The 27,645-nt window shown below is 35.6% G+C and overlaps 4 protein-coding genes and 1 long non-coding RNA gene across 7 annotated transcripts; 2 read left to right on the top strand and 3 right to left on the bottom strand.

The window, feature by feature from the left end:
• On the top strand, positions 691-27,495 carry LOC109351170. The gene is made up of 3 exons (XR_002108193.1): positions 691-905; positions 12,962-12,965; positions 27,486-27,495. It is a non-coding gene; the product is annotated as an uncharacterized LOC109351170 (long non-coding RNA).
• On the bottom strand, positions 737-12,281 carry LOC109351165 (pre-mRNA-processing-splicing factor 8A). The gene is made up of 26 exons (XM_019592536.1): positions 11,847-12,281; positions 10,969-11,092; positions 10,750-10,842; positions 10,239-10,629; positions 9,491-9,974; positions 8,572-9,362; positions 8,325-8,410; positions 7,870-8,052; positions 7,419-7,733; positions 7,024-7,328; positions 6,493-6,947; positions 6,264-6,390; positions 5,934-6,175; positions 5,738-5,861; positions 5,462-5,651; positions 5,237-5,344; positions 4,829-5,082; positions 3,998-4,614; positions 3,817-3,923; positions 3,350-3,604; positions 2,797-3,270; positions 2,346-2,507; positions 2,019-2,216; positions 1,653-1,931; positions 1,282-1,524; positions 737-1,154 (listed from the first exon to the last, which is right to left on the bottom strand). Exons 1-26 carry the CDS (start codon positions 12,113-12,115, stop codon positions 960-962), a joined length of 7,071 nt encoding a protein of 2,356 aa, XP_019448081.1. The 5' UTR covers positions 12,116-12,281; the 3' UTR covers positions 737-959.
• Positions 14,129-21,375, top strand: LOC109351167 (chaperone protein DnaJ). 2 transcript variants are annotated; one of them, XM_019592539.1, is made up of 11 exons: positions 14,129-14,624; positions 15,138-15,206; positions 16,088-16,180; positions 16,422-16,543; positions 17,320-17,515; positions 18,158-18,333; positions 18,636-18,765; positions 19,400-19,560; positions 19,680-19,720; positions 20,004-20,121; positions 20,908-21,375. In XM_019592539.1, exons 1-11 carry the CDS (start codon positions 14,334-14,336, stop codon positions 20,951-20,953), a joined length of 1,443 nt encoding a protein of 480 aa, XP_019448084.1. In that variant the 5' UTR covers positions 14,129-14,333; the 3' UTR covers positions 20,954-21,375. The 2 variants fall into 2 exon arrangements, with proteins under 2 accessions (XP_019448084.1, XP_019448083.1); XM_019592538.1 differs by having other exon boundaries at positions 14,132-14,624; positions 19,680-19,768.
• LOC109351168 lies at positions 21,934-22,730 on the bottom strand. Of its 2 annotated transcripts, none has more exons than XM_019592541.1 (2): positions 22,472-22,730; positions 21,934-22,215 (listed from the first exon to the last, which is right to left on the bottom strand). In XM_019592541.1, the coding sequence occupies exons 1-2, from the start codon at positions 22,664-22,666 to the stop codon at positions 22,030-22,032; spliced, it is 381 nt and encodes a 126-aa protein (XP_019448086.1). In that variant the 5' UTR covers positions 22,667-22,730; the 3' UTR covers positions 21,934-22,029. The 2 variants fall into 2 exon arrangements, with proteins under 2 accessions (XP_019448086.1, XP_019448085.1); XM_019592540.1 differs by having other exon boundaries at positions 21,934-22,218; positions 22,472-22,726.
• On the bottom strand, positions 23,366-27,558 carry LOC109351166 (kinectin-like). The gene is given in 12 exon segments (XM_019592537.1): positions 23,366-23,620; positions 23,623-23,857; positions 23,971-24,186; positions 24,490-24,732; positions 24,811-24,975; positions 25,303-25,763; positions 25,818-25,868; positions 26,015-26,123; positions 26,288-26,374; positions 26,481-26,579; positions 27,007-27,117; positions 27,233-27,558. Coding segments are annotated over 12 exon segments (2,043 nt in total). The 5' UTR covers positions 27,476-27,558; the 3' UTR covers positions 23,366-23,597.

Genomic DNA, 27,645 nt, shown 5'->3' with positions numbered 1-27,645 from the left:
CTTGCACTGGAGGCAATCCTGTCCAAGTCGGAAACATCCATATGTATGTGTGACTAACTTTCTCAGCGAACATTTTTTCATCCATAAGACTTGAACCCGGGACCTTACTTAAAGGAAATCAAACATGTACCACTTGAACCAATGTGAATTGATCACACTCTAAATTGACTAAACACTTCTTAACACTTGTCTTAAAAAAATATTTTATTTTTATGCCCATACTTTAAAAAGTTGGAAATTTGAATACGAAACTAGTGTGGGCTATAGCATTGGATCATGGTTATGAAAATACTAACTTGATGAAGTTGAGATATAAGCTCAAAGCACTCTTTATCAATAACGATATACATCAAACATTGATTTGTTTCAATAAACAAAATTCCATCTGAAATTACACCTCTAAAAAGGTATTAAGACGATTCAAGTCATATCATTATACGATTATCAGTGCTTCACGAATTAAGATAAACCTCACAAGTCTGGGTACTAATAGAAATACGTGCACATACCGATATCAAATTTTAAACCACAAATATAGACTAATCCCTTATCAGACCAACATTTTTACAAAAGCTAAATATATTAGGAATCAAACCTTTGTAGTCTTTCCTAAACAGTTAGGATTACATATTAAGACCAATAGAAGTAAACAAGTTGGCTTATTTTCTTCAATAATTGTTTATATAGCTAATTGTATGCAGTAAAAGATTGAAGTGTTTAGCAAAAGAATAAAAAGTTAAAGATCACAACTTTTTGTTCAACGCAAGTGAGTCTTTTCTCGTCTCATTCAAAAATTCAGGGACATGTAGAACAAATGCTACAAAACTTACACAGTTAAGGTTGGGGCTAGTAATACAGTTATTACATTATTTACAAAGTTGCCATATTGTTGAAAAATAGAACAAGTTTGGAAGGTACATTCTAATCGTATATCTCAGTATAAATAAACATTATGTAATTCAAGAGAATGTGTCTTCTCGATCTCCTTCAGCAATTGTCTCCCCTTCTTCCATATTGCTAAACTCTAAGAAATGGGTTGGTCTGTGATCCTCATGGTAATACTCTCTTGGTGTTCCAAGCTTCACTCCATATTTCATGCCTGATGCATGCCTCACCCCCATGAAGTTGTAATTCCATGGACCATTATCAGGAACCTATGAAATTGAAGCCACAGAAAAATCATCAAAACAATCATTTAATTAAACCATTACAAAAATTGGCACTGTCACCTTTTTCTATAGATAAAATATGCATCCAACCAGAGATTATAGGAAAGCTTACCATGTAGAAACCAAGGAAACGGTCACTGAGGAGCATCTGAACCTTCTCATAATGAGTAGGAAGGTACCCGTGAGGATTGCTTCCTGTGTCTTTATTGATGCGTCCCCATTCATAACCAGATTGAGTGAGTTTGTATGCAGTTAAGGAACAAGAACCCGGAGTAAAACTGCAAGTCAGAACAATAGATTTCTCGCCATCCCATTGCTTATTGTTCTCTAGGATCTTAGCATGTGAAGTTAGATCCTGCAATGAGCAATTCACAAAGGTGAGAACCATGAACCACATCACCATTTTCAGGTGGGGGAACTTATTTTTTATTATTCTTTAAAGTGAAACGAGATTGCAAATTAAATTTAAAGTGAGCAACAAACCTGAGGTGACAATTGAGGAAGTTCATTTGGTTGAGTATGCATCCATCCCAAAGGCTCCAAATCAATCAAAAAATCATGCTCTGGAAGAGCTGATGGGAGATGGACTTGTTGATGAGTTCCCCATTGTGGTGCCATCACAATGCAACGAATTTCTTTCACCTGAGGATTATCTGGAGGACTTACGCCATACAAGTATCCAGCAATTTGTGTTCGGAGATCTGCTATGCATATAAATTTCTTCAAAATATTCTTCGGCATGATATAGGTGTACCCAGTTTCCTGCACCAAAAGAATCCAATGTTACCAAATGACAAGAGTTGTAAATGTAAAATGATGGTAAGAAAATAAATAGACGATAACACAAACCTTTATATCCTCGGAGTTCACATATATGTGGTTTACACGAAGGTACAAATTTGTTGCTGATATTGCTCTGACACGCCAGTCAGTCTTGGAACCAAAAGCAGCTTGCTCATAGGGACTAGTGGTGGTAACTATAAGTTCTTCACCATGAACATTTGTGGTCTTCGTTGTTACAGCTGTTGATTGATTTGTATCATGAGCCTACAGGACAGAAAATACAGAACAAATTGAGTAAATACATGAGATGGCAAAAATAATAAGATTAGGGGAGCAATGGGAGAAAAAATGGGAATTCAGTATTGTCTGGGTTGCAGATAGATAATGTCTAACCTGTTTCTCAATCTCTGCAATCTGTTGCCTCTGTTGAGAGGGTGGAGTAATCTCAGCTCCAAGTATAATATCACGAATCTCAGACTGAGTCAGAGCCGAAGTATTCACATTATTTTTCTTGGCATAATCTGAAAGTATAAGATCTCTTAATGCGACCTCCACCTGTCAAAGCACATCATGTTAGGTTATAAAAATATAAAAAACCAAAGCTGCAGGAAGGGACTATATACACCAAGAAATAACAGTCAATCTTGAGATAATACCAATACATTTTAATTTCTCATAGGAGGAAGTTAGATATTTGAATTTCTCATGGGAGGAAGTCCAGAACAGATTTTCATTGTAGTTTGTTATTTTGACTACCAACTCTAGGTGGTGCCGTAACTAGTTCAAAGGTTTAAAAAAGGAACTTGTTTGAAAGAGTAGTCCAGAAATTGCAAATTAAAATTACCTTCATCCACTGGTCATCATTTAGAGAAGGCCAAATGTGATGAGGCTCAGTGATGATTGTCTTGTCAGGCTTCAGTAGCATCTTTGCCTTCTCATTATTCACGTGAAGTGCACGCAGAATCAAAATCAGCCTTGAGAAAGCAGTGTATGATGAAATAGTCTTTAGCCAGTCATCATAAATGTTGAACAAAACCATTTGCGGTTCGGTGGCCTTCAAAATAAGATCTCCAAATTTCTCAATTTTCAAACATGCCTGGAAAGGAAGCTGCAGTTCACTTCCTTTGATAACAATGTTGGGGAAATCCAGTAAATGAACCTCCAATGGATCCAACATTCCTTTACGAGTGACGATGATTTGCTTTGGCTGTTCTTCTACAGGCAAAGATCTTACAAGAGCAGCAACTTCTTCTGCTGTTTTCCACTTCGCCAACTGGCCAAGACGTTTCTGACCAGCCCAAACACTTGTATGAATAACCTGCAAGGTTTATGAAAACTTAGTAACTTGACAACTAAGTTACAAGAACTTCAGTGAGAAGGAGAGTAAGCAAACATACCTTAAGAAACAACTGTCCAGTCCTCGGATTGAAAATAAATATGGCACCATTGATGGGCTTCGTTGTAAGATTTCCTTCAAAAGTCTTGTGGATTGTAACACGATACACATTAGTGTCATCAACAAACCATATGATCTGGTTACTGAATATCTCACCATAATTTTGGGAAGACAAATAGGGTTCAGTAGGCTCAGAAGAATACAACTGCAAACCTTTCCTTATCCTCTCCCTCAAGACATACAACGCAGGATTTGACTGCACGTGGACAAAGATTAGCGGTTAAACAAAAGGTTTTAGATTATCAAGGAAATGGCAGACTTAGATTTAACACAGGATGCCTGCATGATGGAGATGGGGTGAATGGGGATAAAGGTTCGAATAAATCATAGCAAACTTAGTGATGTCTTCAAATGATTTATATTTTAGTAATATACTTCTGATATATGAATATATGATCATTAGATTACCTTCATGATCTTATTCATGGCCTGCTGGAGCAGTGGCTTTGACCCAGGGAACCAGTTCCCAAATGCAGAATGCAAGTTATATGCCAAATCAAGGCCAATCATTACCCCTGCAGGGAAAGAAAAAATCAAGTCAAATCTCCATCTAAAAACCATATAAAGTTGCATTTGATAAGAAACATACCAGTGGGAGAAGGATATATGGACATGTTGTCTGTTGTGTAATCCATAAATTTGGCACGAGTGTAACGCTCAATATCATGAGAGTCATAATCACCCCACCGCAGTTGCACATCAATCCAGTACTTATTGCTGGCCTTCTGATCAAAGACATCTTTGGATTCAGCTACAAGACTAGGCTTTGACATTGGCCATCTATGGGCAGCAAAGAGAAGAACATCTGCACAAGAGCTGTTCATTTTGTAACTTTTCCGAGGATGGATTGTTTCCTTCTGGACAGTTTCAATCTCCAAAGCATCCAACTCTTGATCCAAAACCTGACACAGATCCATTACAACACTCTCATGGATCTTCTGCCACAAGTGAGCTCTGAATATCTGAATAAGTGATATCTTCAAGGTTGGTATCTTCCCATGCATGAAAATACCAGTCAGATCTAGCTGCACTTGGAAACCCACATAGACATTGGCTCGATTTATAGTGGGTGACCACCATAGAGTGAATCTACGGTTGGGAATCTGGTTCAAACCAGATCTCTGGGCATTGGTAAGCTTCTTATACTTCATAGATTCCTCAAAACCTGATGCCTTCTCCCAGAAGAGACCTTCCCAAGTTGGAAAACTGGAAGTGTTCGACAAAAATAGGTCAATTGCTACTACTTTCATAGTAAACACAAAACAAGAGCTAAAAGATGAAAACCACTACTAATAGTGGATATTATGCTTCCTAGACCTTCTACTGATATAATAAAGGAAAAGTTGGCCCAAATCTTCATACAAACAAATAGATGGAACTCGTTTTTTTCTTACTATGTTCAAAGGAAAATAATACTTACTATGTTCCTTTAAATAAAGTATGTTCAAGGATTCCTTCAACACCTCCAAGGGCTTGAATAACATCAGTTCGGTAATTGTTCAAGTTCCACAACTTCCCATCATGCCTCTGGTGTGTCCACCAAAAGGGGTTTTGCTTCAGAACTTGGTACTGCTTGAAATCTGTACGCACCCTCCATCCTTTATCATAAGCCAATGTGTGTCTATCCTTCTGAAACAAAGTGTTTATACGTGGTATTCCTCTATCCCATGAGTCCTGCCAAATAGATCAAGTGTGGAAATTACTCAGTGAAAACCAGCAAGAAAATTCTCTTCAACCAAAAAACACAGGCACATTGCTAATATGCAGAGATCCCAGACAAGCATCAAAACTAATAATCAGAACATTACAAAGGCATAAGAACACTCACCTCTAGATCTTCAAGAGTCAACCGCCTATTTTGGGCTTGTGCCTCCTGCCTTTTCAATGCATATTCAGCCCAGACACGCTGTGAATCAATAAACTCACTCTCCCACGGCTGTCATGATCCAAGAGCACGTCAGAAGTTGAATTATATAGAATGATATTAAACAACATACATTTTATGAGGGCAAATACACAAAAAACTAAATGGAGCAGAAAATTTGAGGTTTACCTGTATGTAGCGATAAAGGTTAGGAATCAACTGATCCTCCTCATGGCTCATTCCACTCCTGAAGTGGGTTACACCAACATCAGTCTGCTGACTGTATCGGAGATCGCTTTGTGGAATCAAAATGTGTCCCATAGACAACATTCCAAGCCCTCCAATTTCTTTGGGGGTGTAGAAAATGACTGGCGGAAACCTGGAAGAAGACAAAGCAGGGTAGATTTGATCATTTAAATAAACAAGCTCCAAATAAATCACTAAGAACAATGTATGATAACTTACCTGCTGGGCATCTTGGAGTTGAGTCCAATCTTGATACGAGTCTGAATTTTATTCTCACATTTAACAAGCAAATCTAACAGCTCTTGAGTATGCACAGTTGCCTCACGGAAGTAAGTCATGAGTCCTAAGAATAAATGTTGGTGAGAAAACTTGTGACAACCTATGCAAAAAACTCAAACAATTCAAGCATACTGACCTATTAAAGCTGTATTCCACTTATTGACAATTTTGGTGAATGTGGTAGAACCCGAAGACATAAGAATCTGCCTCACACGATTCTCAAACACTTTCATGTGTTCATCATCAACTCTTAAGAAAGCAACAGCAGTCCTTTCTTTTGTTTGTTCATTCTGCAAATTCCAGACACCATCCCTCGTGTTGCTAAATGCTTCCTGGGTCATTCTAATTTTGGGAAGTATACGTACTTCAAATCCACACCTGCATGTCATCAAAATATGTCAGCAAAGAACTTCATTCATCTTATACAAGAGAATGTAAATGTTTCTTAAAATCGATGAACACTTACATGCTAAAAAGCAAGTTGGGATTATCCTTGCTGTAAACAGAGACAAAGCTGTTCTCCCACTCTAAAGTTGTGATACTTCGTGGAAGCCGATTCTTCATATCCCAGAAGACACTTCTCCCAAGATTGACTGACATTACAACAAAGTGAATTGTCAAACAGATTAGAACCAAGGTTCAAAATAACAAACAAAAGCCCATAAAAGGTTAAATAAAAGGAATTATATGTGTACCATCATGCTTCATGAGCCTCATTCTAGCATCTCTAGGCCAGCATTTCTTATTGTTGTACCCCACCATGTTCTCATTGTTAGGATCAGGGTGCTCCGTGAGATATCTCTGAATGAGATCCCGAGCCTCCTCATGAGTGAACCGAAATAATATATGAACACGATCTATATACCGAGAATACAACCTAATCGGATGTCTTGTTTCAACTTTTGTGTCCCAGTAGGTAATAAACTCGTTTGGCATCTGTGGTGGGCCAGCAATCTCACTAGCTCGAGTCAGACCAAGTAGCAAAAGATCCAAAACCAGTCCGTAATACTGAACAACAAAGGATGCAAACTGTAGACCACGTATAAGACCATATGAATTAGTGTGGCTCATATCCTTGTATGATAACACAACATTGTTTTTAGCGGTGACATAATCAGCAATGTTGTGATCTAGAACCAGACGCAAGAGTCTGCAAACATCACAAAGAAAGTTAGAGAAGTTAAGATAGCTGACTAAATTCACAATGTCATTAACAAAATGTGTACCTGTTTAACATTGTTAAATCAATCTTTTCAAAAAACTTCTCAAACTTGGTCTGAAGCATCACAACACATTGGCCATCACCGGTGTCCCAAATACCTTGCAAATTGTTTATACCCTGACACCACTTGTAAACCAAGAGAGGAGGTGGCTCTGAATCTGCAGGCTTGATCCAGTTAGGAAAGAGATGACGCTTGTCACCTTCATACCACAGATACTGATCAAGATAGGCATCTGTAATCTTCTCGAGAGGCTCTATCTCGTAAACCGGAATCAAGTAGCTATACAAATCCATAAACTCTATACCAACCTGCCAATAAATAGACAAAATTATACTTGTCCTGCGCTATGAACCAACAGAGTAAAGCTAACAAATTGTAATTATATTATATTGATATACTTCTTTGAAGGCACGCTGGGTGAGGAGATGACGCTTGATTCGAGATAATGCCTCATGTGGATTGTCATAAGCTTGCTCAATGAGCCCCAGCTCTTCTCTTTGCAATTGATTTAACCTCACTGCAACACTATAGGATTCTTTCAACCTCTCAAGTGCAAGGATAAGCAATTTTGTATCATGCTTGTATGACAGAGGTGGAAATGGAATGGGGGAGAACTTCCTAGATTCCAGCCAATGTACTGTTGTTGTATATATAGCAACAGCTTCTTCAGGAGTAACATATGGACCATCTTTCAAATAATTATGTTGACGCTCCTGCAACAGGGATGGGTATTTGATCAGAAATTCAATATATGAATAACAAATAAATATTTCTATACAACTCAGAGAACAGCTCTTCCAAATTAATGAGGCATAAAAAAACAGATGAATCATAAGAAGACTTAAGTACCTGCTCTGCCTTCAGCCAGAGACGTGTCAACCTTCCAAGATTCTTACGACAGACAGTCTTATCCACAGTAGCACCTCTTCTTATACGCTCACGATTGTAATGAGCAACATTTGTCCACCAATCTGCTTTTGATTTCACATACCTAAGGATCATGTTCTCTATAGGAACTGGCAGTCCAGGAACCTACACAAAGCAAAAAAAGTAAATCAACCACAAGACTGTAAACCAAAACCAAATTATTAGAACAAAACAAAATGGAATTAGTATCAGAAAAAACTTGGGAATAAGTTATCATTGCTGATTGTGCTTGAATATGCTCAAAACCTAAAAAAGTAGGTTAACAGTCTACACACTTCACAAGTGTTCTCCAAACCCAATCATGAGTTCAATAATATTTTTACTAAATTTCCTGCAATCCAATTTAGTCTATACATCGTAATGAAATACTAATTTACCTTCCAAGGAATATTTGCTTTCCAGCAGCGCCACGCCTCACTCAGATGCTGCAATATAGTCCTTGCCTTATTTTGCTTTATACCCTCTGATATCAAAAGAAAAAAATTGCATAAGCCACTTGGTAAAAGGAAATATGAAGTCATAAAGAAAAGATAAAAATAAAGAGGCTCAATGTACATGGCTCCCACCTAGTAGGGTCTGGGGAAGGTACATATTTGCAGATAATGTTAAATAAATAATGATTACCTGGCATAGCATCAAGCACATCATGCATAACTGCAGCTCGAAGCTCCAAGTCAAAATGGCTCTCAACACGCTGCTTTGTGACGGTCTTTGCCACTCCTTTAGAATGGCGCCCCTCAAACTGCCTTGCAAGTAAATTGCCTAGCCATCGTTCCAGAAGGGGCACAATACCACGGAGAAAGAATAACCAAACTCTCCACATTGGTGCCCAAAACCCACAGCCAGGTCCCTTCCCAACAGGTCCAGTGTTAAAGCGGTAGTAAATCAAGTGCTTCAAGTCCTTACACATTCTTATTTGCCGCATAAGCCTGTACTTGTACCGATACATACCAGTCAATTGACCAACATGTGAAAAGGTATATTGGAGGCCATCTGCCAGCTGGAAAGCATCAACGTTACCCAAACGGAACTGAACATTGGCATCCACAACAAGTTTCGTCAGACGAAGGATCTCACGACAAAGATGAAAGGCATTACCAAATCGTGATTTCTTCCGTTCTTTTGTTGTCAATGTTTTGACCGGCTTCAGATTGAAATTATAATCGAGGTGAAGATAGTTCAAATTTTTCCTGTGTATCAGCAGGTTTAACATGTTATAGCCCTGCCTACAAACTTGAAGACCTGCTTCAACCCAATCAAGTTCTGTGGTTTGGAAAAATTTAGTTGCTTGGAGAGATCTGAACAAATGCTTCTTCTTTTGAGCCTTAGGAGGTCTGTGGTGCAGCTCATTCAACACAAAACACTTGAGCAGCTTTTGATAACTAACCCGAACTTTAACTGGATATGATGGAGGACTGTTAGAAAATTAAGAGAGATGTTAGTTTTGCATTGAAGACCGATAGAGTATCAATGGAAAATGAAATACAATTAACCAATTAAAGAGGCAACAGGAAGCAGATCAGAGTGAAAGACAAAGACTTACCAATGCTCCTTAAACCACTCTGACACAAGAGGGATATCTTCTGCCCGCCTCATTCGACCAGATCGCATGTTGAAAGGACGGGGAGCAAACAGCAAGGAGATTCCAGCAGCCGTGGTGTCTGTGTAAAGTTGGGTATCTTTAAGCAAAGGTTCGACACCGTCTGGCAATATCCAATCATCATCTTCCTCTTCGTGGATTCTCTTTTCACGCCGCTCCTTGTTAGCACTGGTTATTGGGTGTATCAAGGGGTCATAGTAAAACGCGGGAAGATCAGGATCTTCAGTTTTTATGTACATGACCATGGGAGTGTGGTAAATACATAGCCTTACTTTGCGAGGCCTGTTGTTATAAAGATGAGGAAAAGCAATTCTGTACTCTGTTCGAAGTGGTGACCTTATAATGAGTTTATTGATGTCATTGAACTCATTCCAGTCCTCATCTCCCTTCTCCATGTCACGATAGAGAGGCTCAAATTTAGGGCCACCTGGAGGTTACAGATTACAGAAAATTCAACAAAGGATTTTGATTCCAAAAATATCCTAATCTGCATATATTATGTGGAACATAGTTTCTATGCCTCATTAAAACACTAGAATCTTTTTAACTACCTATTTCCACAATTCTGATATCTAGCTTGGTGAGGTTAAAAACTCAACAAAAAGTATATAAACCAGTAAATAACAAATATGTTTAACTTCAGTATTTCTTTAATATAGACAGCAATGAGTATATAAAGAAATCTCCATACCAGGTATGCACATGTTCAAAGCCTTTGCTGTAAAAAATGACTCCATGTCAAATAAGTAGAAATAATTGCGGTCTATCAAATCAGACAGAAGCTGTCCAGCTAGGCGATGCAGAGTTGCCATTATAGGAAGGGAAAGATGCCATTTCCGGTAACTAGGACCATTAATGAGTTTTGTTTTCACAAGAGGCTTATGGTCATAAAACCAAGTATAAACAGCAGAATCTTCCTCTTCGTCCATCTCAAGCTGAATAGGCTCAAGAGGATCGACGTCTAAAAGATTATCAGCATAGTCTAGTGGAGGCTCTTCATCATCGAATGGGGGAAATCGCATCCTCTTGAAATGACGGCGATCCCTTTTTTCCCTTCTCATCATGATCCACATGCTACCCCACTGCAAAATAGTTTTGCTTAGTTAAGAACCATCAAAATAAAAATATCACAAACATGCACAATATAAGACCTAAATGATAATATTAACGAGCCAATACATCAAGTGGGAAAGAGAACATACTTGAGCTAGATAAATAGGCTCAACAACCCATGGTATTTCGTTGACAAATGTTATAGCCCCTGAAATATGGTACAGTACCTTCACATCTCGTACCTACAGAACACAAGTTGAACCATAGATGTTACTAGCAAGGAACCATTGTACATTGAATCAAATTAAAAAGTGAAAACTAGACTGCATTGATAAACCAAATAAGAGAATTTAGAAATGACAGCTAACCTGCTCCCACGGCATAGGCATATTTTCGAGGAGCTTATAAACCGCATGTGGAATAAATTTAAGTGCTCCAAGATACACCCGCTTATCATGACGAAATTTCTTTGAGGACATATCCCCATGATCCCTGAAATAAAGAACAGCAAAGAAATTATAATTTGAAACGATGGTAGTAATGTGATTGTCAAGGAGAATGCTTGTCATAGAGAATAGTAGCATAAACAGTGAAACAATAACTAGTCAGAATCCCAATATGTTGTATTTGTTTTCAAAGCAAAATCATCATGTGACAGTGAAGGCATATTACCGTTTTGTTCTACACCAAACTTTAGGCTAACATTGAAGCTTATTTGAACTTAACTTTTACAGAACCATATCCATGTTACTTCAAAACAGTTGTTGCTGCTACAAGAACATAGTTTGCAAAGGAGGGAGGTTTTTGGTAACAACATAAGTTGTTTCCTACAGCTGTTTTTTAGTGAATAAACACTAATTCTTTCAGTTTGGACTTATGGACATCAAAATCCTTTGATAATTTGATTAATCTGAACCAGACACGCCAAGAGGGTACTGGAAAAAACTTATAAACAGCTTGTTTCAGCTTATGACAACATCTTATGAAACTAACTTACAAAAAGGGCTTATGGTTAAGCTTACTGAAAAAATGCTGAGCTAAACTACTTAGCCAAACTCGCCCTACGCACGTCACCATATAAACAATACAGACAACATACTATAATACAGCTTCTTATCCTCTCACGCACAAATAAACAATTTCACCATATCACAAAAAAAGCATTTCGTCCTCAAAAGCCTCTAAGCACAAAAAAATTCACATAAAATTAAAAATAAGTAAAATCAAACACAGCAAAAACACTTACCTAATGATTTTCCTGACATGTTCAGGAGGCATATCCTCTTTCTGCGTCTCAACAAATCCAAACTTCCTTTTATCACTATAACGCTTCGAATTCAGTTGCTGCCATTTTCTAGCCTTCTCCTCGAGCTGCGCCTCCGCATCGGCCTCAGTCTCAGCCGGTGTAGGAAGCGGTGGCGGAAGCACCGTGTACGACGGTTGTGGCGCTGGTGGAGGTGGAATCGAAGGTAAGGTAGTTCCCGGTGGCGCAATCTGGCCGTTGTTGTTCCACATCTTAATCGAACGAAACCTTCAAAAAAAACTTAACAATTTCAACAGTTACAGAGACTGAACGAAGAGTATTCGTTGTTGCTTCAGAACATGATGCTCTTGATTTGTTGTATCAAGAGAGGTTCTGAAAGTGGTAGAATGAGTTTTCTAGGGTTTATGAGTGAAGTGTGATCTGAAAATGGGAAGAAAAAGAAAAGAGGGAAGGTTTATGCTTTGGTTCTGAGAGATAGGTTTCAAGTATCTATTGCTATGGCGGTCGCACGTGCCGACATTCGGATTTCACCTTCAATGGGCTGGGCCATCATTACTTGGGCTTTTTTGTTAGGCCCAATTTTGTTTCCTAGTGCTTGTGTGGGTGAAATATGATGGTTTATTTTGTTTTTTGATTTTATTATACATTGATTGTGTAAGAGTTTTATACATTGTCAGGATATCATTTACCACTCATTTTAATCATTATTAACTCTTCAAAAATATAAATAATAGTAAATAATATGATAATTGTGTATACATATATAAATTAACAATATATATTACAATATTTTTCTTTTTAATTTTGTGTTTCAAGGTTTCTACTTATAATAAGGATGTTGGCATGGTTGATAAAAATACACCAAGTCTTAATAGAAAACCATGGTTTGATCCCTAGAGCAAACATAGATGGGGAAAACAAGTCTTGACTATTGATTCTACTCCATGCAAATACTTATGAAATCAAAATAAAAAATGTTTTCTTGTTTCTCTCAAAAAATATTTCTAATTGTCATAATTTATAATCTACCTAATTATTCAATTGATTGTTATAATTGTCAAATTGTTCCTCATTTTTTTGATTTAGGTGTTTTCAAGTGTTGTAATCATTGTCTAATACTAATTGTAATTTTCATAGTATAATTATTAATTCTCAAATAGTTTCTTCTTTTTTATATTTTCAATCCATTAAATCCAAAATTCGAAGACATGGTACCCAAAAGCATGAAATATAATAAAATCACCTATCTTATTATAGTCATTCCTCATTATCTCACCAGCATCAACTTGATCCCATATCTGCAAACTGGTGATAATTCAACCATACAGGGTAAGGGATGGACATCTGCTATCCCAAAATAGTATATAATTTTATGTGTTATTGTTTGTGATTGGTCAGAAAAATAATTAATTATTAAAATTTTAATTTAAATATATTTTTTCAACCAATCACAATCAATAGCACGTAAAATCATATTTTATGGGATAGCAGATGTATAAGTTGGCTAGTAGTACTAATAATATTAACATTAATAAATTTAAAGCAATAGTTAATATAATAATATTAATACATTCATTATAAAATTAAGTAATAATAATCTAAAGCAAATTATTCGAATGAAACTAATTTAACATTGGACTAATTGTATCAATAATAATAAGAAGAAAAATATAGTTTATAACCACTAATTTCAAGAGACATACTACATATTTAAGGATTTAATATGTATACATTAATATTGTAACAATTTTTTTACATTCTTAGTAAATCATTCAGCATTGATTTGTTCACCACCATTGACTCTCAAACAAAAGTAATACAAATCAATGATGGATGATGAGCTTACAATGTAAAATAGTTTACGCCGTTATTACATAGATTTTAAACTCTATATTTAAAGAGTGTAATATTTATGCATTAATAGTATATAGATTTGTACACAATCAGTGCATCTACCATTCATTTATATTAATTTTGTTTAAGAGTTAATGACGATAAAAAATCAATGAGATGATACGTTGAATAGTTTTTTTGTTTTTCCACATGTATCATCACACTATAGGTAATCATGTTCGAGCCGAGAATATCCACAGGTATATATGGCTAACCTTCCCAACAAATATATTTTTTTCATTCACAAGACTTAAACCCGAGACATTGTTAAAGGAAATCAAACATGTAGCACTTGAACCAGCCCTCTCTCAAATTTGATCCCCACATATTATGCAGAGAATGATAAAACGTGCAGGCTCAAGCACCACCCCTTATCTTAGGGTCCCACAATCTTTTTTGATTTGTACCAATATCATCGCACCATAAAACCTCACCCTTTTCATCCCCATATATGATGAACACCATTTCCTCACACACCATCGTTATTCCTTACAATATAATATAAATCCATCAAACGAATAATATGAATAAATAACACAAAATCTTAATCTTCTAATAATCTCTTTCTTCAAAACAATGGCTCTTATATCTCTCTCTCTTCTTCCCTCTCTTCTTCCACACTCTTCTTCTTCTTCTTCATGTGCTGGTGTGCTTCATTTCCGTTCCTATAACAACAACAATAACTTCGTTTCGATCAATTCATCTTCTTCTTCTTTCACTTCTTCAACTTCTAATCGAAATCGTAGTCGCCGCCGATTTCAGACGCTAGTTGTAGCTGCTTCCGGCGATTACTATGCTACTCTTGGAGTACCTAAATCTGCTACTGTTAAGGAAATTAAATCTGCTTATCGAAAGCTAGCTCGTCAGGTATTATTTTCTGCTTAATTTTACATGTTAATTTTCATTTCCATGTTATTAAGCAAGAAATTCATAAGAAGGAGTTTAACTAGGTTTTACTCTTGTTAATGATATTGGTTAGAAGAGTTTAGTTATGATATACGTGGTCACATTTAACAAATTATTCATCATTTGTCATGTAACTTTTAAAGCTCTTGCTGAAAGAGTTTAACGTATTTGTAATGGCATGTCACTACGCAATTGATTTTAATATCTCTATGTAACTTTGGTGTAGAAAACTTTATGCATCATCCATCATTTATGTATATTAGTTTCAGTTAAAAGTCAATGATCGTTAATACAAGAGTGATGATTGATAATGTAAAACAAGCTTATACTTTTGATGCAGAGACTATTTCTTTTAAATTAAATCGTCTTGGATTTTTGTTTAGTTAGTTGTTGGAATTAGGAAGAACTATGGCTATGCACTTGGTATTTTTTTCTTTCATTCTGATTTTGTGTTTATTGGTTCCTCTATCACAGTACCATCCTGATGTGAACAAGGAACCTGGAGCTACTGACAAATTCAAAGAGATTAGTGCTGCATATGAGGTATACATGCATTGCATCCAAACTACTCTTTTTTCCTGTTCTTTGCCGAGTGCTATGGACTCAACATCAAAAGTTATATGGTAGTTGATTATTACCATCTGGAATGCACATATGCGACACAGACATGACACACACATTGAGTATGGAAAGTTTAACATATTATTGGACATGATAAATGTAATAATATTTATTAGTTATTGTGTCATTTTCATCTAACACAGTATCAAAATCCAAATAGTAATACTAAAACTAAACTGCTGTAGAATACAATTAGAAGTATACAAAAGTGCCCATGAAGTATCCGATATGGATTCATGTCCAGGTCAACTATTTTTAAGTGTTCATGCTTCATAGGTTACCATAGTCACTAGCATTGCTAATTAAATTATCCTTGCATAAACCAACAAGGCGTTGGTCTAGTGGTGTAAGCCCTCACTGGATCCCCAGATAGACCAAAAGGTCAAATGTTCGATTCTTGAGAGCAGCACTTGTTAGGAGGGGCATCCACACACCCATAAAGGGATTAGTTCTTTACCCAAAAGGTGAGGAGATACCTCTGGTTATACCCAAAAAAAATTATCCTTGCATAAAGCGTACTGAAGTCATCGTTCATGTTCAACTTAAATCTTACTGGGGTCACCTTAAAGAAAATATTTGTGGTAATAATGTTAAAAATAATGAATCGTTCAACCATACCCTTACGACGTGTAACCATAGTTGTTTCATGCTTACACTGAACTTGGTTAGCAAAAATGTGTGAAACTCGCATGTATTGTGGAACAATGCTATGAACCTGTTTGTTAGTTATGTCACTGGGTTTGTACTTCTTATAAAGTATTTTATTGTATTAGCTTTTAAATTCTGAAGTACAACACTGTCAGGTGCTATCAGATGATAAAAAGAGGGCTTTGTATGATCAATACGGTGAGGCTGGAGTTAAGAGCACAGTGGGAGGAGCATCAAGTGCCTATACGGTATTCAATGTGTTTTCTAATTTGTTTATCATGTCTGAGTTTATGGAATAACGCATAATTGAAAGGATGATAAAAACTTGATTGCTAGGAGTGTTACTGGTTAATATACCACTGCTCCAATACATATATGTTGCCTTCTTTTTGGACACAAATTGAAATGCATGCCAATTTAAGTTGACTTTATCTATTCTTCTATTTCTGTTTCTCTAAGGTTCATTTATATTGAACTTTTTTTTTGCAGACTAATCCATTTGATTTATTTGAGACTTTTTTTGGGTCAAATATGGGTGGCTTTGCTGGCATGGATCCAACTGGATTTGGAACACAGCGTCGTAGTACCGTTACTAAGGGTGAAGACATCCGGTGAGTTATGCTGTGTTGTTTTTCTTCTGAACATGCTAGTTGAGTGACTGGATACTATGCATAGCTCCGTAAAATAAATATTGCTAGAGTTTATAAAGATCCTTAAGCTGATTTACTGAAAGTTTTGTTTTTGATGCAACCCAATTGGTGTTGCTCAATCCACATAGGTGATCCCATCTAGCGAGAGACGGATTGGTCGTAGTGAATTGTAAAGTTGGAAAACAATAGAATTTCAAGGAGAGAGGGGAAAACAGATACATTGCGTGAGATATAAAAAATGCAATACTTCATCAATAACTTAAAATGGTTTTAACACATGAGACTGATTTATAAGCCTAGTCAAATAACGCTCATAGTGTATTAACACGATTACTCTCCAACATTGCTCCTCAATCTGGAAGATTTTATGTTACAATTAACAAATCTACAGACAGAAAACCAAGAAAAAAAACAAATCTAATGCTTGGCCTGGGGAAGTGGAGGGGTTAGAGGAGGAAATTATTATTTGTGAAACAATAAGTTGATAGCATAATACTTTCAGATAAAAAGTTTACATTGGGCAAAGGTAAATACTAACTTTCTACTAATATTGTCTAACAGCCTGCCATTCTATTTTTCATAATTTAACATTTTGATATTATATCCCATGGTTTCATATAAAGTGTGTAATCAAAATAGTTTCATGATGACATATCTACATAAGAAAACATGATAGCGTTCAAATCTTTACTGAGTTAGCTGGAAACTGAGATGACATTTGATTTAAATTTCAACAGGTATGATTTCTCCTTGGATTTTTCTGAGGCAATTTTTGGAACAGAGAAAGAATTTGAGCTTTCCCATTTAGAAACATGTGAAGTCTGTACGGGTACAGGAGCAAAGATAGGCTCCAAGAAGAGAATATGTTCTACTTGTGGTGGGAGGGGTCAGGTGATGAGGACTGAGCAAACACCTTTTGGGTTGTTTTCACAGGTATTTTGAATTATTTACCTGATGACTCTGGATATCATCATTTTTTCTTGATTTTGTAGGTTGTGCTTATGTGAAGAGAGAAAAAGATGTATGTGTTGACAATATAACAGTTTTTTACACTGTTATTGCATCATTCACCATTCATTTATAATTATCATTCACTCTTAAATAAAAGTAATACAAATGAATGGTGGATGATGTACTGACTCTGTATAAATCATTACACCGACAATGCATAAATATTACATTCATGTGAAGAAATTGAAATTGAAAGAAATGAATGTTGAAGAAACAAGTAATCCACATGCTTCTAACCAATGCCCCAAAAAACAAACTAATAAAAATATAAATAAAGCAAAATGGCGGAAAAACTTGATTCCAATAGATGTATTTTAGTGAGTCATACTCTTTATACTCATTTCAGTGATCAGTTTTGAAAAAAAAACTTTCAAATTTGAGTACAGTCCCATCATAAATGCTTGATGAGTAATTGGTTTACCTTTCCATCAATTGCTTATATTATATTACCTCATTAATTTATCTTTAATTTTACGAAGATTCTCTCTTTTATTTACATGAAATCAAAACCTTGTACTTTTTCTCTTCTTGAGAGTATTGTTCTGATCTCCTTTTCAATTTTAGGTTTCAGTATGTCCAAATTGTGGAGGGAATGGTGAAGTCATATCTGAATATTGTCGTAAATGCAGCGGTGAAGGACGTTTACGGGTCAAGAAAAATATTAAAGTTAAAGTTCCTCCTGGGGTTAGCTCAGGCAGTATTCTAAGAGTTGCTAGGGAGGGTGATGCTGGACCAAGCGGGTATGCCTTATCCATATTTCTATTTGGCCTTCTCATTTTGAAAGTCTTTGGCCAATTATTAGATAGGACAACAGCAATCAAGCCTTAATCACGCTAGGTGTGGTTGGCTACATGGATCAAACGGCGCCATAATGATCTAGCATAAATCATATTAATTGACATGTTTTTCTCATAAATTATATCAAAATGTTGTGTGTACTGCTTTTATTTTATGTGCAACATAATACATATGGTTTTCTCAGGCTAAATGATTGCTCGATTTTAGGATTTAGAAGCAGCTTTTGATCTTATTTTTGTAGCAGGGGCCCGCCTGGAGATCTTTATGTATATCTCAATGTGGAAGAGATACCAGGAATTCAAAGAGATGACATAAATCTCCGCTCAACAATATCCATCAGTTATCTAGATGCCATAATAGGGGCTATTGTGAAGGTAAATTATTTTAGTCAGTATTCATGCTACGAGCTAGTGAGTTTTGGATTTTTTGCATCTTTGCTCCCTTTTAATTTCTTTAATGTTATCCATGTATGAAGCTTGAACTTAGCATGGTGTTCCCTAATAATCTATTGAGGCCTGAGCCTAAGTAATTTTTTTTATGCAATAATGGTATTATATCTGACCGTATAATGGTAATGATAATTATACTCATACCTTCCTTGAGATGGAAACTATGGCATGATAGAGTAATTTGAAGGAGTGGATGCAACTTTTGTCGGCCCTTGAGTGTGACTAAGACAACACTTTGTTTTCCCATGCGCAAGTATGTTTTTTGTATTGCTAGTATCACATGACTTCAGAACAGTCAAAACTGATGTCCAGCCCACTTTTCTCCACATTATTTGTGTAATGAGTTTGTATGACGGAATGTAGTCTGGACATTTTTTTCAATAGATCAATTAAATTTACCTCTTGTTTGTTTCTTTTATTGAATGTAAGATTAGATACTTGCAGGATATTTAATTCCTTTTCTCATTGTTTTTTCCTTGAGTGTCAATGGTAATGGCGTTGTTAACTTGTTTCCTCGTGTCATTGCCGTCAATTGATCGAAATATTGTCACCTAAATAGGTTAAGACAGTTGAAGGCACTTCTGAACTACAAATACCTCCTGGTACCCAACCTGGAGATGTCCTCGTCCTTGCAAGGAAAGGTGTACCAAAATTGAACAGACCATCAATACGTGGTGACCACTTATTTACAGTTAAAGTTACTATACCGAAACGGATTAGGTAATGGGTCAATTTTATAGAGTTGTTTCTAATTTGTCTCTTTGTTGCACCCTCATGCTATGTATTGTTTTTTCCATATCGGTAGTTTGACATGAACTGCCTCTGCTATGCAATTGCAGTACAAAGGAACGTGAATTGCTTGAAGAACTTGCTTCTCTAGGCACAACAAATCGCCGTTCAGTATCTCGTCCTAAAACTAACTCTTCCAGTATGTGTCTCCTTAATCATTTGTGTCCGTTCTTTTTTTTTTAATTCAATAACCTATAACACAGTTAGTCATTTGACACTTAAATACATCATGTTCATAAGGCATTGGTTAGGTCTTCTCAACACATTTGCAATTTGCAACTTGCCATATAGAAAATGTAAAATCTTACAAGGCAATTGGTAGGCTCTAGATATGTTATTTGTGAACCATCTTGATGTTTTACCTTCTGCATCAGGAAGTAGCGAAGGCCCTGCAGCTCAAAAGGCTGAAAGTCCAACTGAAACAGTTTCAGAAGAAATTGAACAAAAAGAGGACCAAAATGATATATGGAAGGCATTAAAGGACTTAGCTGGGTAATTATTTTATTTGCTTTTTATTTTTTCACATCAAATTATTGAGAGCGCCTTCAGTTTTCTCAAGCTGAAAACTTTAATTGCTAATCATGTAGAGCAATATTTTATAAAAATTCTAAATAAATCATTTTAGTTTTTAGTAGGGTGGAATTAAATAATCCATATTATACCACAAGCTCTTAAAAGGACTCATGATTCTACCCTTAAATAAGTTTGAGCATAGATTATATTCTTTGTCAATTTCTCTATGTACCCTAATGCTATTTTTCCAAGTGAGAACTGATTCATAGCACAAGTCTATTTCACATTGAGTTGATACATCAGAAGTGAGATTGTGGGTAATGTTGGTGCATCTTATTATTGTGTGAATCCGTACAATTTGTCTGGAAAAGAAATGCTGAAATGAGCTGATTTATCTGTGCAAATTGGTTGACTGTTTTAGATGTGCCATGCCATTCATTTATTGATATTTTATGAGATGCTAAGTTGCTATTTTGTTTGTTATAAATTTACCAGTGCTACTGATAGGATGAAAGTTTTATCAATTCTTCATTCTTAATTGAATTCAAATACGAATCTAAACTCAAACCAAGTGTGGATTGATGTTTTTTTGTTTGTTTGTTGAAAATGATGACAATCCAATTTTGGGTTGTTGTGTTATAAGCAAAAAGATAATCAGTGGATAAGAATAATTCTTTTGTTGTTGAGTGTGGTTGTTAATTTTGATGACTTTTCATTGTACACATGCTGATCTGACTAAATCTTTGCCACTGCCGAAACTTACAGGTCCGTAGCAAATGGAGCTCTAAAGTGGCTGAAAGATAATCTCTAGTTGCATCGATATATTACATGGTCCAGAGTCTTCAGGATGCAGCTTATCTAATTGCCGCTCGAGTTTTAATGATTCCAACAGCATCTCCAACTATGCAGGCATTTTTGTTAGGTGCTTTAACTGAAAATTGTTCTCCACGCAGAAATGGGTCATGCATATTCTTTTATTTGTAAATTTTGGCACAAAGACCATGTATACAGAACAACTCGTTCACGGATCTTCAAATTGTTCTACATGAGCAGGTTGCGGTAGAAAAAGGCAGTGTATGCCTGACGTGAAGTCTAAGGTCTATTTGAGTCCAGTAGTGAATCCTAATGTTGAATTTAGGGGAAATTTTAGCTTTATAAACGCTGTTTCCAATTAGGACTTTGTAAGCGTTTTTCTTTCATTTTTTGGGTAAAACTATGACATTTTTTAGTATCTTTTTGGTGTAAGAATGATTTTTGTTGCTGCAAGCTGATCCCAGCTATAAGATGTTTCTAGTGTAAAAGGTCAAGATCCTCTCCTGTTGGTAGAAAACAATATCAAATATGAACCTTACATGCGGATCAAACTTATTTGTGTTGTGATGAATTACTTAAGTTTGAAGTTTGGCTGAATCATCAATGAGTTATTCATTTTTTCCACAATATGAGAGGATTCTGATACATTGTAAAACTCATTGACATAGAGTTAAGTTCACGGGTGAACATCTTATGTCTCATAAAAGTGTACAATTTCATGTGTTATTATTTATGATTGATCAAAAAAATACTTAATCATTAATTTTTTAACTTAAATATATTTTTTCAACCAATCACAAGCTAATTTCACTGACAAGCCACACCTGTGTTATCATTGTTGACTCATATGTCTAGATAGACAATTATAACTTAATATTAGGAGCTAAGCTTTTTTATGTAGTAACTTACTATCTTAAAGTTTGAGAATAGTTTGGTTGACAAAAATCAAACTGCATGTACACTCCATATGGCCATATAGATAGAGGAACTTCCAAATTCCATTAGTTGAGTTTTCACTTACATTGTACAAAGAAATGAACCAAAAAAATGTATTACATGATTTGCATTGATGGACTATGAGTTTAGGCGACTTTGGTTGATCAAAAGTAAAACAGCAACAATCATAGGAGTTGAGATAATGGTTAGAGCCAGCACAATGTTAGGTGTTGTAATCTGAGGGAAAACAACACTTCCATACTTGATTGCAGCTGCACCCACAAAAGAACCCATCCCTAGTTTTGTCACATACCATAAATCCTCCTCCTATAGTATTTTCACAAGAGAACATAAAAAACAAGATATGTAAGATGATTTAGACTTGTCACAACTAAATGGAACAAAACTTCATAAGCTGAAACAAAATGCCTCATTTTTATTTAGAGTTCAATATCCATGCTACTAAACATTCATGTTCACTTTGTCTCATTTTATCATATCTATCAAACATTACCTTAGTATTAGCAAAGGTTGACAATAAAATTGACATAACAAATAAAAAGAGAATATTTTAGTTTACTTGAGAAGCTGCAGAAGAGGTGGTGGAGTTTTCATCTCCTCTTGTTTTTGGGTCTAGAGCTTGAGCAACAATACAACAAAACCTCCTTGGCTTTGAGTTTTTGAGGAACAAGGACTTGTTTGGTAATAGTATTGGTTGCTTAACATCAGATAGGAACCTTGTAAGTCCTCTTCCTCCAACTGAAGAAACTGCCATATCTTGTTTTAATCTCTCAACTCTCAAACTCAACCACAAACCTTAGCAATACAATCCTTACATAATTACCAAAATAGACACACTTGGGCCTTTGGTTTTTATATGGCAGGCCCATTCACCAAGTGCATGTTTTTGTATACTTGCATTGTTGCAGTCATAGGCTACATGCTATGAATGTCTAAGCTTTTGTAAATATTTAATCTATACTGAGGGTTAATTTAGGAGTTAGATTTTGGAGGGGAATGAAGAGAAAGGGGAGGCTTGAGAGCCATGAAATACACTTGTAAAATGACTCTCAAGCCTTCCATTTCTCTTCATTCCCCTCCAAAATCCAACTCCCGAACTAACCCTTAGAAATAAGAATATTCTACCTTCTCTATTAATGGTCATTCTTTACCAATATAACATAATATACTCACAAGATATCCCTAAAATGCCATATTCTTGTGAGTATTCTATGGATCAACACATCCTGAACTGCTTCAAAAGCTGTTAGAAGGAAACTTCACCATTAGGATTATGTATGAACTGTATCAGAATTTACTTAGAATGGTTCCTATTACCTTATTATGTTTAATTGAGTAGTTTTTTCTTCTTATTCTTCTTCTTGATATATTTACATTTGATGTGCCATGCTGGTATTAAGTGCTAAATTGATTGAAGAGAGGTGCAAGGTATAACTTCTGCCATTAGATTTTGTTGATTACAAATTGCTTGGGCACAATGTGGTAGTCTCATTAACCACAAGCACGCATATTGATTATTATTTTTTTGCATTACGAAATGTATCCCTTTACAGATAAGGAGTTCATCTATTTCGGGGTGTATGACTGACCCTCCCAAAGGTTTGTCTCTTCAGGAAAATAGTTTATAACAAATTCCAATAACTAAGTAACAAACATTGTGGTATACATTTACCATTGTTAAAAGATCATCTTTCTAAGAACTTGCTTCAACAGTTTTTTCCAAATGGGTTTCCTCTCCATTGTCCTGCTCAGATTTGATATTTGAATTTAGAGCACATCGAATAACAGAATTGATTTGCTTCCTTAAACTGGCATTGTCTACAAACATATGTGTCAGCATCTTCCTCAGCTCGTCGTAAGTGGTGTCTTCATCACCTTTGGTCATATTGCGGGTCTCATCGACAACAACATCATCACTTTCTACATCTTGTGCTAAGAGTTGCGCCTGTTACCATTTTTGCAGATAATATGTAACCGAAATCAAGATCATTGATGCATAAATGCCAAGTAGAAAAACAGGAACAATGGTAAATAGTAAGTCAAGGTTGAATAGTATACCTCTGCAAGCAAGAGACCGATCTGGTTATCTGAAGTTGCTAATAAATCGAAAGCATCAGATGCCGATGTGTCAACGGTTAGTTTATCTTCCTCTTCAACAAGAAAGTTTACACTGCACTCCTGAAGCCTCTTCTGAAGGATTGCACACTCATGGAGCAACTTTGAATTAACATTATGTGAAAGTTCCATTCTTTGTTTTTCCTTCTGGAGAAGGCTCTACATAAGATACAGTAAAGCAACATCATAAAACTAATTGGATATTCCACACTTTTAAAACACCATAACTGAAAATTCAGAGCATTTCTTTTCATTAAGAAAAATCATGAATGAGAATAAAAATCAAATTTGCGTGAAAAAGATAAGATAACGGCTGGAACTAGCAGGAATAGATTAATCGCATCTGCTCTTCCTCTTCCTCTCTCAAACTCATGGAATCATTCAAATTGAATGTTTCCTATTATAGAAAAATGTATAAAATTCAGTGCTAGATGTAAAATATAAGAACAGGAAGGACCAAACCTCCACATCTAGCTTTTCCTTCATCAATTCATCGAGCTGCTGCTTCAATTCTAACTGAGAACTTCGAAGGGTTTTGACCTCCTTTATTAGCAACTTCATATCCATCTTTGATTTTGTCTCAAACTCATCATGATTTTTCTGCAAGTGCTCAAGTTTTTCTCTAGCCGCATCTAGTTCATGCTGCAACATTTGCTTCTCCTGGATAACGGATTCTTTTGTTGATTCTGCTAGCAGCCTTTCATCCTAAACCATTATAACTCTTCACTGTATGCCACCAAAATGGGATAATAAAATGTTTAAAGTAAATCATCATAATCAAACCTCTTCAGATTTCAATTTCATTTCCATCTCCAGGCACTTTCTCCCAAGTTCCTCCATATCCCACTGCATTTGTGTAAACCTCTCCTTTTCAGTCAAAACAGCCTGCTGCACGTTTTCTCTGCATTTCACTCTAGTCGTTTCAAGTTCAGCTTCCAAATCTTTGACCTACAAGTAAAATAAAATATTCAACACACACAAACATAGAGATCACGATAAGGATATCATCGCTCATTTTAATTTTGCATCAATGAGATTGAACTCATTTCGATGTGATTAGCATATCTCTGTTCAGTTAGCAGTCAAATATTATTAAAAGTTAAAGCTAGCCAATAATTAGGTTTAAAGAACAGAAAAACAACATTTTTCCATGGAAAAATAGCATGTAGCTGGTCAAGATTATTCTATCCATTTAATGAAAATCTGCAAGTGACAAATAAAAATGACTATTTCAAATTCAGAAATAAATGAAATCTTTAAACATATATTGTGTACCATTGTCATGAGATTTTGTCTTGCAGCCATCTCTTGATCCAGTCTAGCTATAAGATCCTCGACATCTGTTTTTGCTGTGGTCACTCTCTGTTGCTGAGAATTAAGAATTCGGTTCAACTTGGGACGCTCATCCGATGAAAAAGTCACCAATAAATCTGAGTTTCTGGAGGGTTCATGGCTTCTAGGAAGGTCATATGTATCACCGTGAATGGAAGTGGTTGCAGCTGAATTAGATGTTTCACTATTCCTTAAAGAACTTAAGTCACTTTTGTTGCTCTCCATTGACAGTCTCTTGACATTATCATTCAACTTATAATCATGTACTCCAGGTGTAAACTCAGATCCATCTAGGCGAAGAGCTATAGCATCAACATTATTACCGGTGATATTGTCAGAACTAATATCTTCATAAATAAAGTCCTTGTCGCTCACTGCTGTTGAATTCTCCATGTTTTGATCCTCTGAAGGGGTATCGTTGCCAGAATTGGATGCAGCTACAGAACCTCGTGAGTTACCTTGGAAAGCAGATGTTTCATCCGAAATATGCTGATTCATATCATGGAATGCTGAAAAAATATCAGCAGAAGAAAGGCATCAAATGTTAGTGGAACATTTTAATGGACTGTTTTGTATTTTTCGAAATAATGAACAACTACTTCAAAATCTGGCGTAAAAATGTAAAATGCTAGGTTTCAGCTTACAAGGAAAATACCAGATCTAGCAGCAGCTTCTAGCTCAAGAAATATTGCTGCCGGGGCACTTCTTGATACATCAATGTCGGATAAAAGTTTTTCCATCCAATTTGCTAATAAGCATCTTCGCTGAAAGTAACCAGATTGTCACTATCAAAGCGGCATAAATTTTGTTTCTCAAATAGAAAAGTAAAACAAATAGATAAAGTTTCTCGTGCCAAATAAAATAATGCAAGAACAAAAAGTTACTGCAGTAAAGCATAACAAGCAACAAAAATGAATAAGTTACCTACCTCTTCCAAAAGTGTGTGACTTTTAATTCTCAATATCTTTCTTGGTGGAGCTGGAGGCAATTTTTTCATGGGAAATTCGTTTTTCAGCTGAAAAAATGGAAACAAAAGTAAACTGCTCATAACTTCAATATTGAAAATTACTTTAATCTTCTTCATCACATAAAAGTACACTGATACAATAACTCATACTTACATCAGAAAACAACTTCAAAAAATCATTAAATCTCCGTAATATGACTCGCGAAGTGGTGATTCCTTGAGGGGATTGTACAGCAACTTGAACCCTGTAAAACTATAATTGAAGCAAGTTAAACAGAACATAATTGCAATTTACAAGTCTTACTAGTATATGTTGGTTGTGCAAAGCAAAACCAACATAACAAAACAAAACAAAGAGCTAAGTTTCTTTAAGCTTAAAAAATGATTTTTGTTGCATAGCTTTTAGGTGAACAAAAGTTATTTGCATGTGACTATAATTATAAAAAAGTATTTTTAACCTTCTCTCATCTCTTGGAGAAGTTTTAGTAGAAGCTAGAAAGTATAGCTTCTAAATAAGCTGAACTTAACCTTCTGTTATTTTTTTTTTACAAAAACTCAACCAAACAAATACTTAAGTATCAAAAATCACTTTTTTGTAGGAAAAAAGTGAAAAAAACGAGCTTGGAATGAAAAGTTACTACAATTGATGAATGAAATTAGAAAAAATAAAATGATGATACCACAACAGGATCAGAATCAATTGATTGAGGAACATCAACCCAAGAAGGAAGAATAACACAGAAACTCCAACCAGTGTGAGAATCATTAGGCCAAACAGAGTTCCTTCCATCCTAATAATAATAAATAAATCCACCATTTTCAATAATTTAGTTCATACTAAAATGAAAAAAATAAAAATGAAAACTTGAGTGAAAATTGAAAGAATTAGATGAAAAAGAAAGGTACCCATTTGCGAGGAGGAAGACTCCAATCCATTCCAAGAGGAAGAGGAGAAGTTCCATCATGGCGATGTTTTGGGGTGCTTGGATTGGGCAAAACGGTGTCGTTTGGAACATGATGAAGAATAATATCATTGTGAAAAGAGCGAGGGTGTGAAAAGGGATTGATAATAGGATCAGCATAGGAGTAAGTGTTGTAATTGAAATTGAGGTCAATCAATGACATATCTTGTCCGTAATAAGGATTCATCTTTCAAAAGGAACCAGAAGCTGAAGCAGAAGCAGAAGCAGAAGCAGAAGCAGAAGCTCAAAATTCTAATTCAGCTTTTTATGTTTAATAATCTATGTCGAACTGATTTTGCATGTGTATGATATTATTATAAAAATAGATTATGGACTTTAGGTTTGGTTTTTATTAAC

This window comes from Lupinus angustifolius, chromosome LG06 (genome assembly GCF_001865875.1).
Source record: "Lupinus angustifolius cultivar Tanjil chromosome LG06, LupAngTanjil_v1.0, whole genome shotgun sequence".
NCBI lineage: Eukaryota > Viridiplantae > Streptophyta > Magnoliopsida > Fabales > Fabaceae > Lupinus > Lupinus angustifolius.
This window is presented reverse-complemented; position numbering and strand designations above follow the sequence as displayed.

Coding starts and splice junctions, on each gene's coding strand:
- LOC109351165 (XM_019592536.1), bottom strand. CDS start 12,115: ATGTGGAACAACAACGGCCAGATTGCGCCACCGGGAACTACCTTACCT. Junction 8,411..8,571: donor TGTGCTTGATGCTATGCCAG/GTAATCATTATT, acceptor TTTTGATATCAG/AGGGTATAAAGCAAAATAAG. Junction 1,525..1,652: donor TTCCTCAATTGTCACCTCAG/GTTTGTTGCTCA, acceptor TGCTCATTGCAG/GATCTAACTTCACATGCTAA.
- LOC109351167 (XM_019592538.1), top strand. CDS start 14,334: ATGGCTCTTATATCTCTCTCTCTTCTTCCCTCTCTTCTTCCACACTCT. Junction 14,625..15,137: donor ATCGAAAGCTAGCTCGTCAG/GTATTATTTTCT, acceptor CCTCTATCACAG/TACCATCCTGATGTGAACAA. Junction 16,181..16,421: donor GAGCATCAAGTGCCTATACG/GTATTCAATGTG, acceptor TTTTTTTTGCAG/ACTAATCCATTTGATTTATT.
- LOC109351168 (XM_019592540.1), bottom strand. CDS start 22,666: ATGGCAGTTTCTTCAGTTGGAGGAAGAGGACTTACAAGGTTCCTATCT. Junction 22,219..22,471: donor CCTCTTCTGCAGCTTCTCAA/GTAAACTAAAAT, acceptor AAAATACTATAG/GAGGAGGATTTATGGTATGT.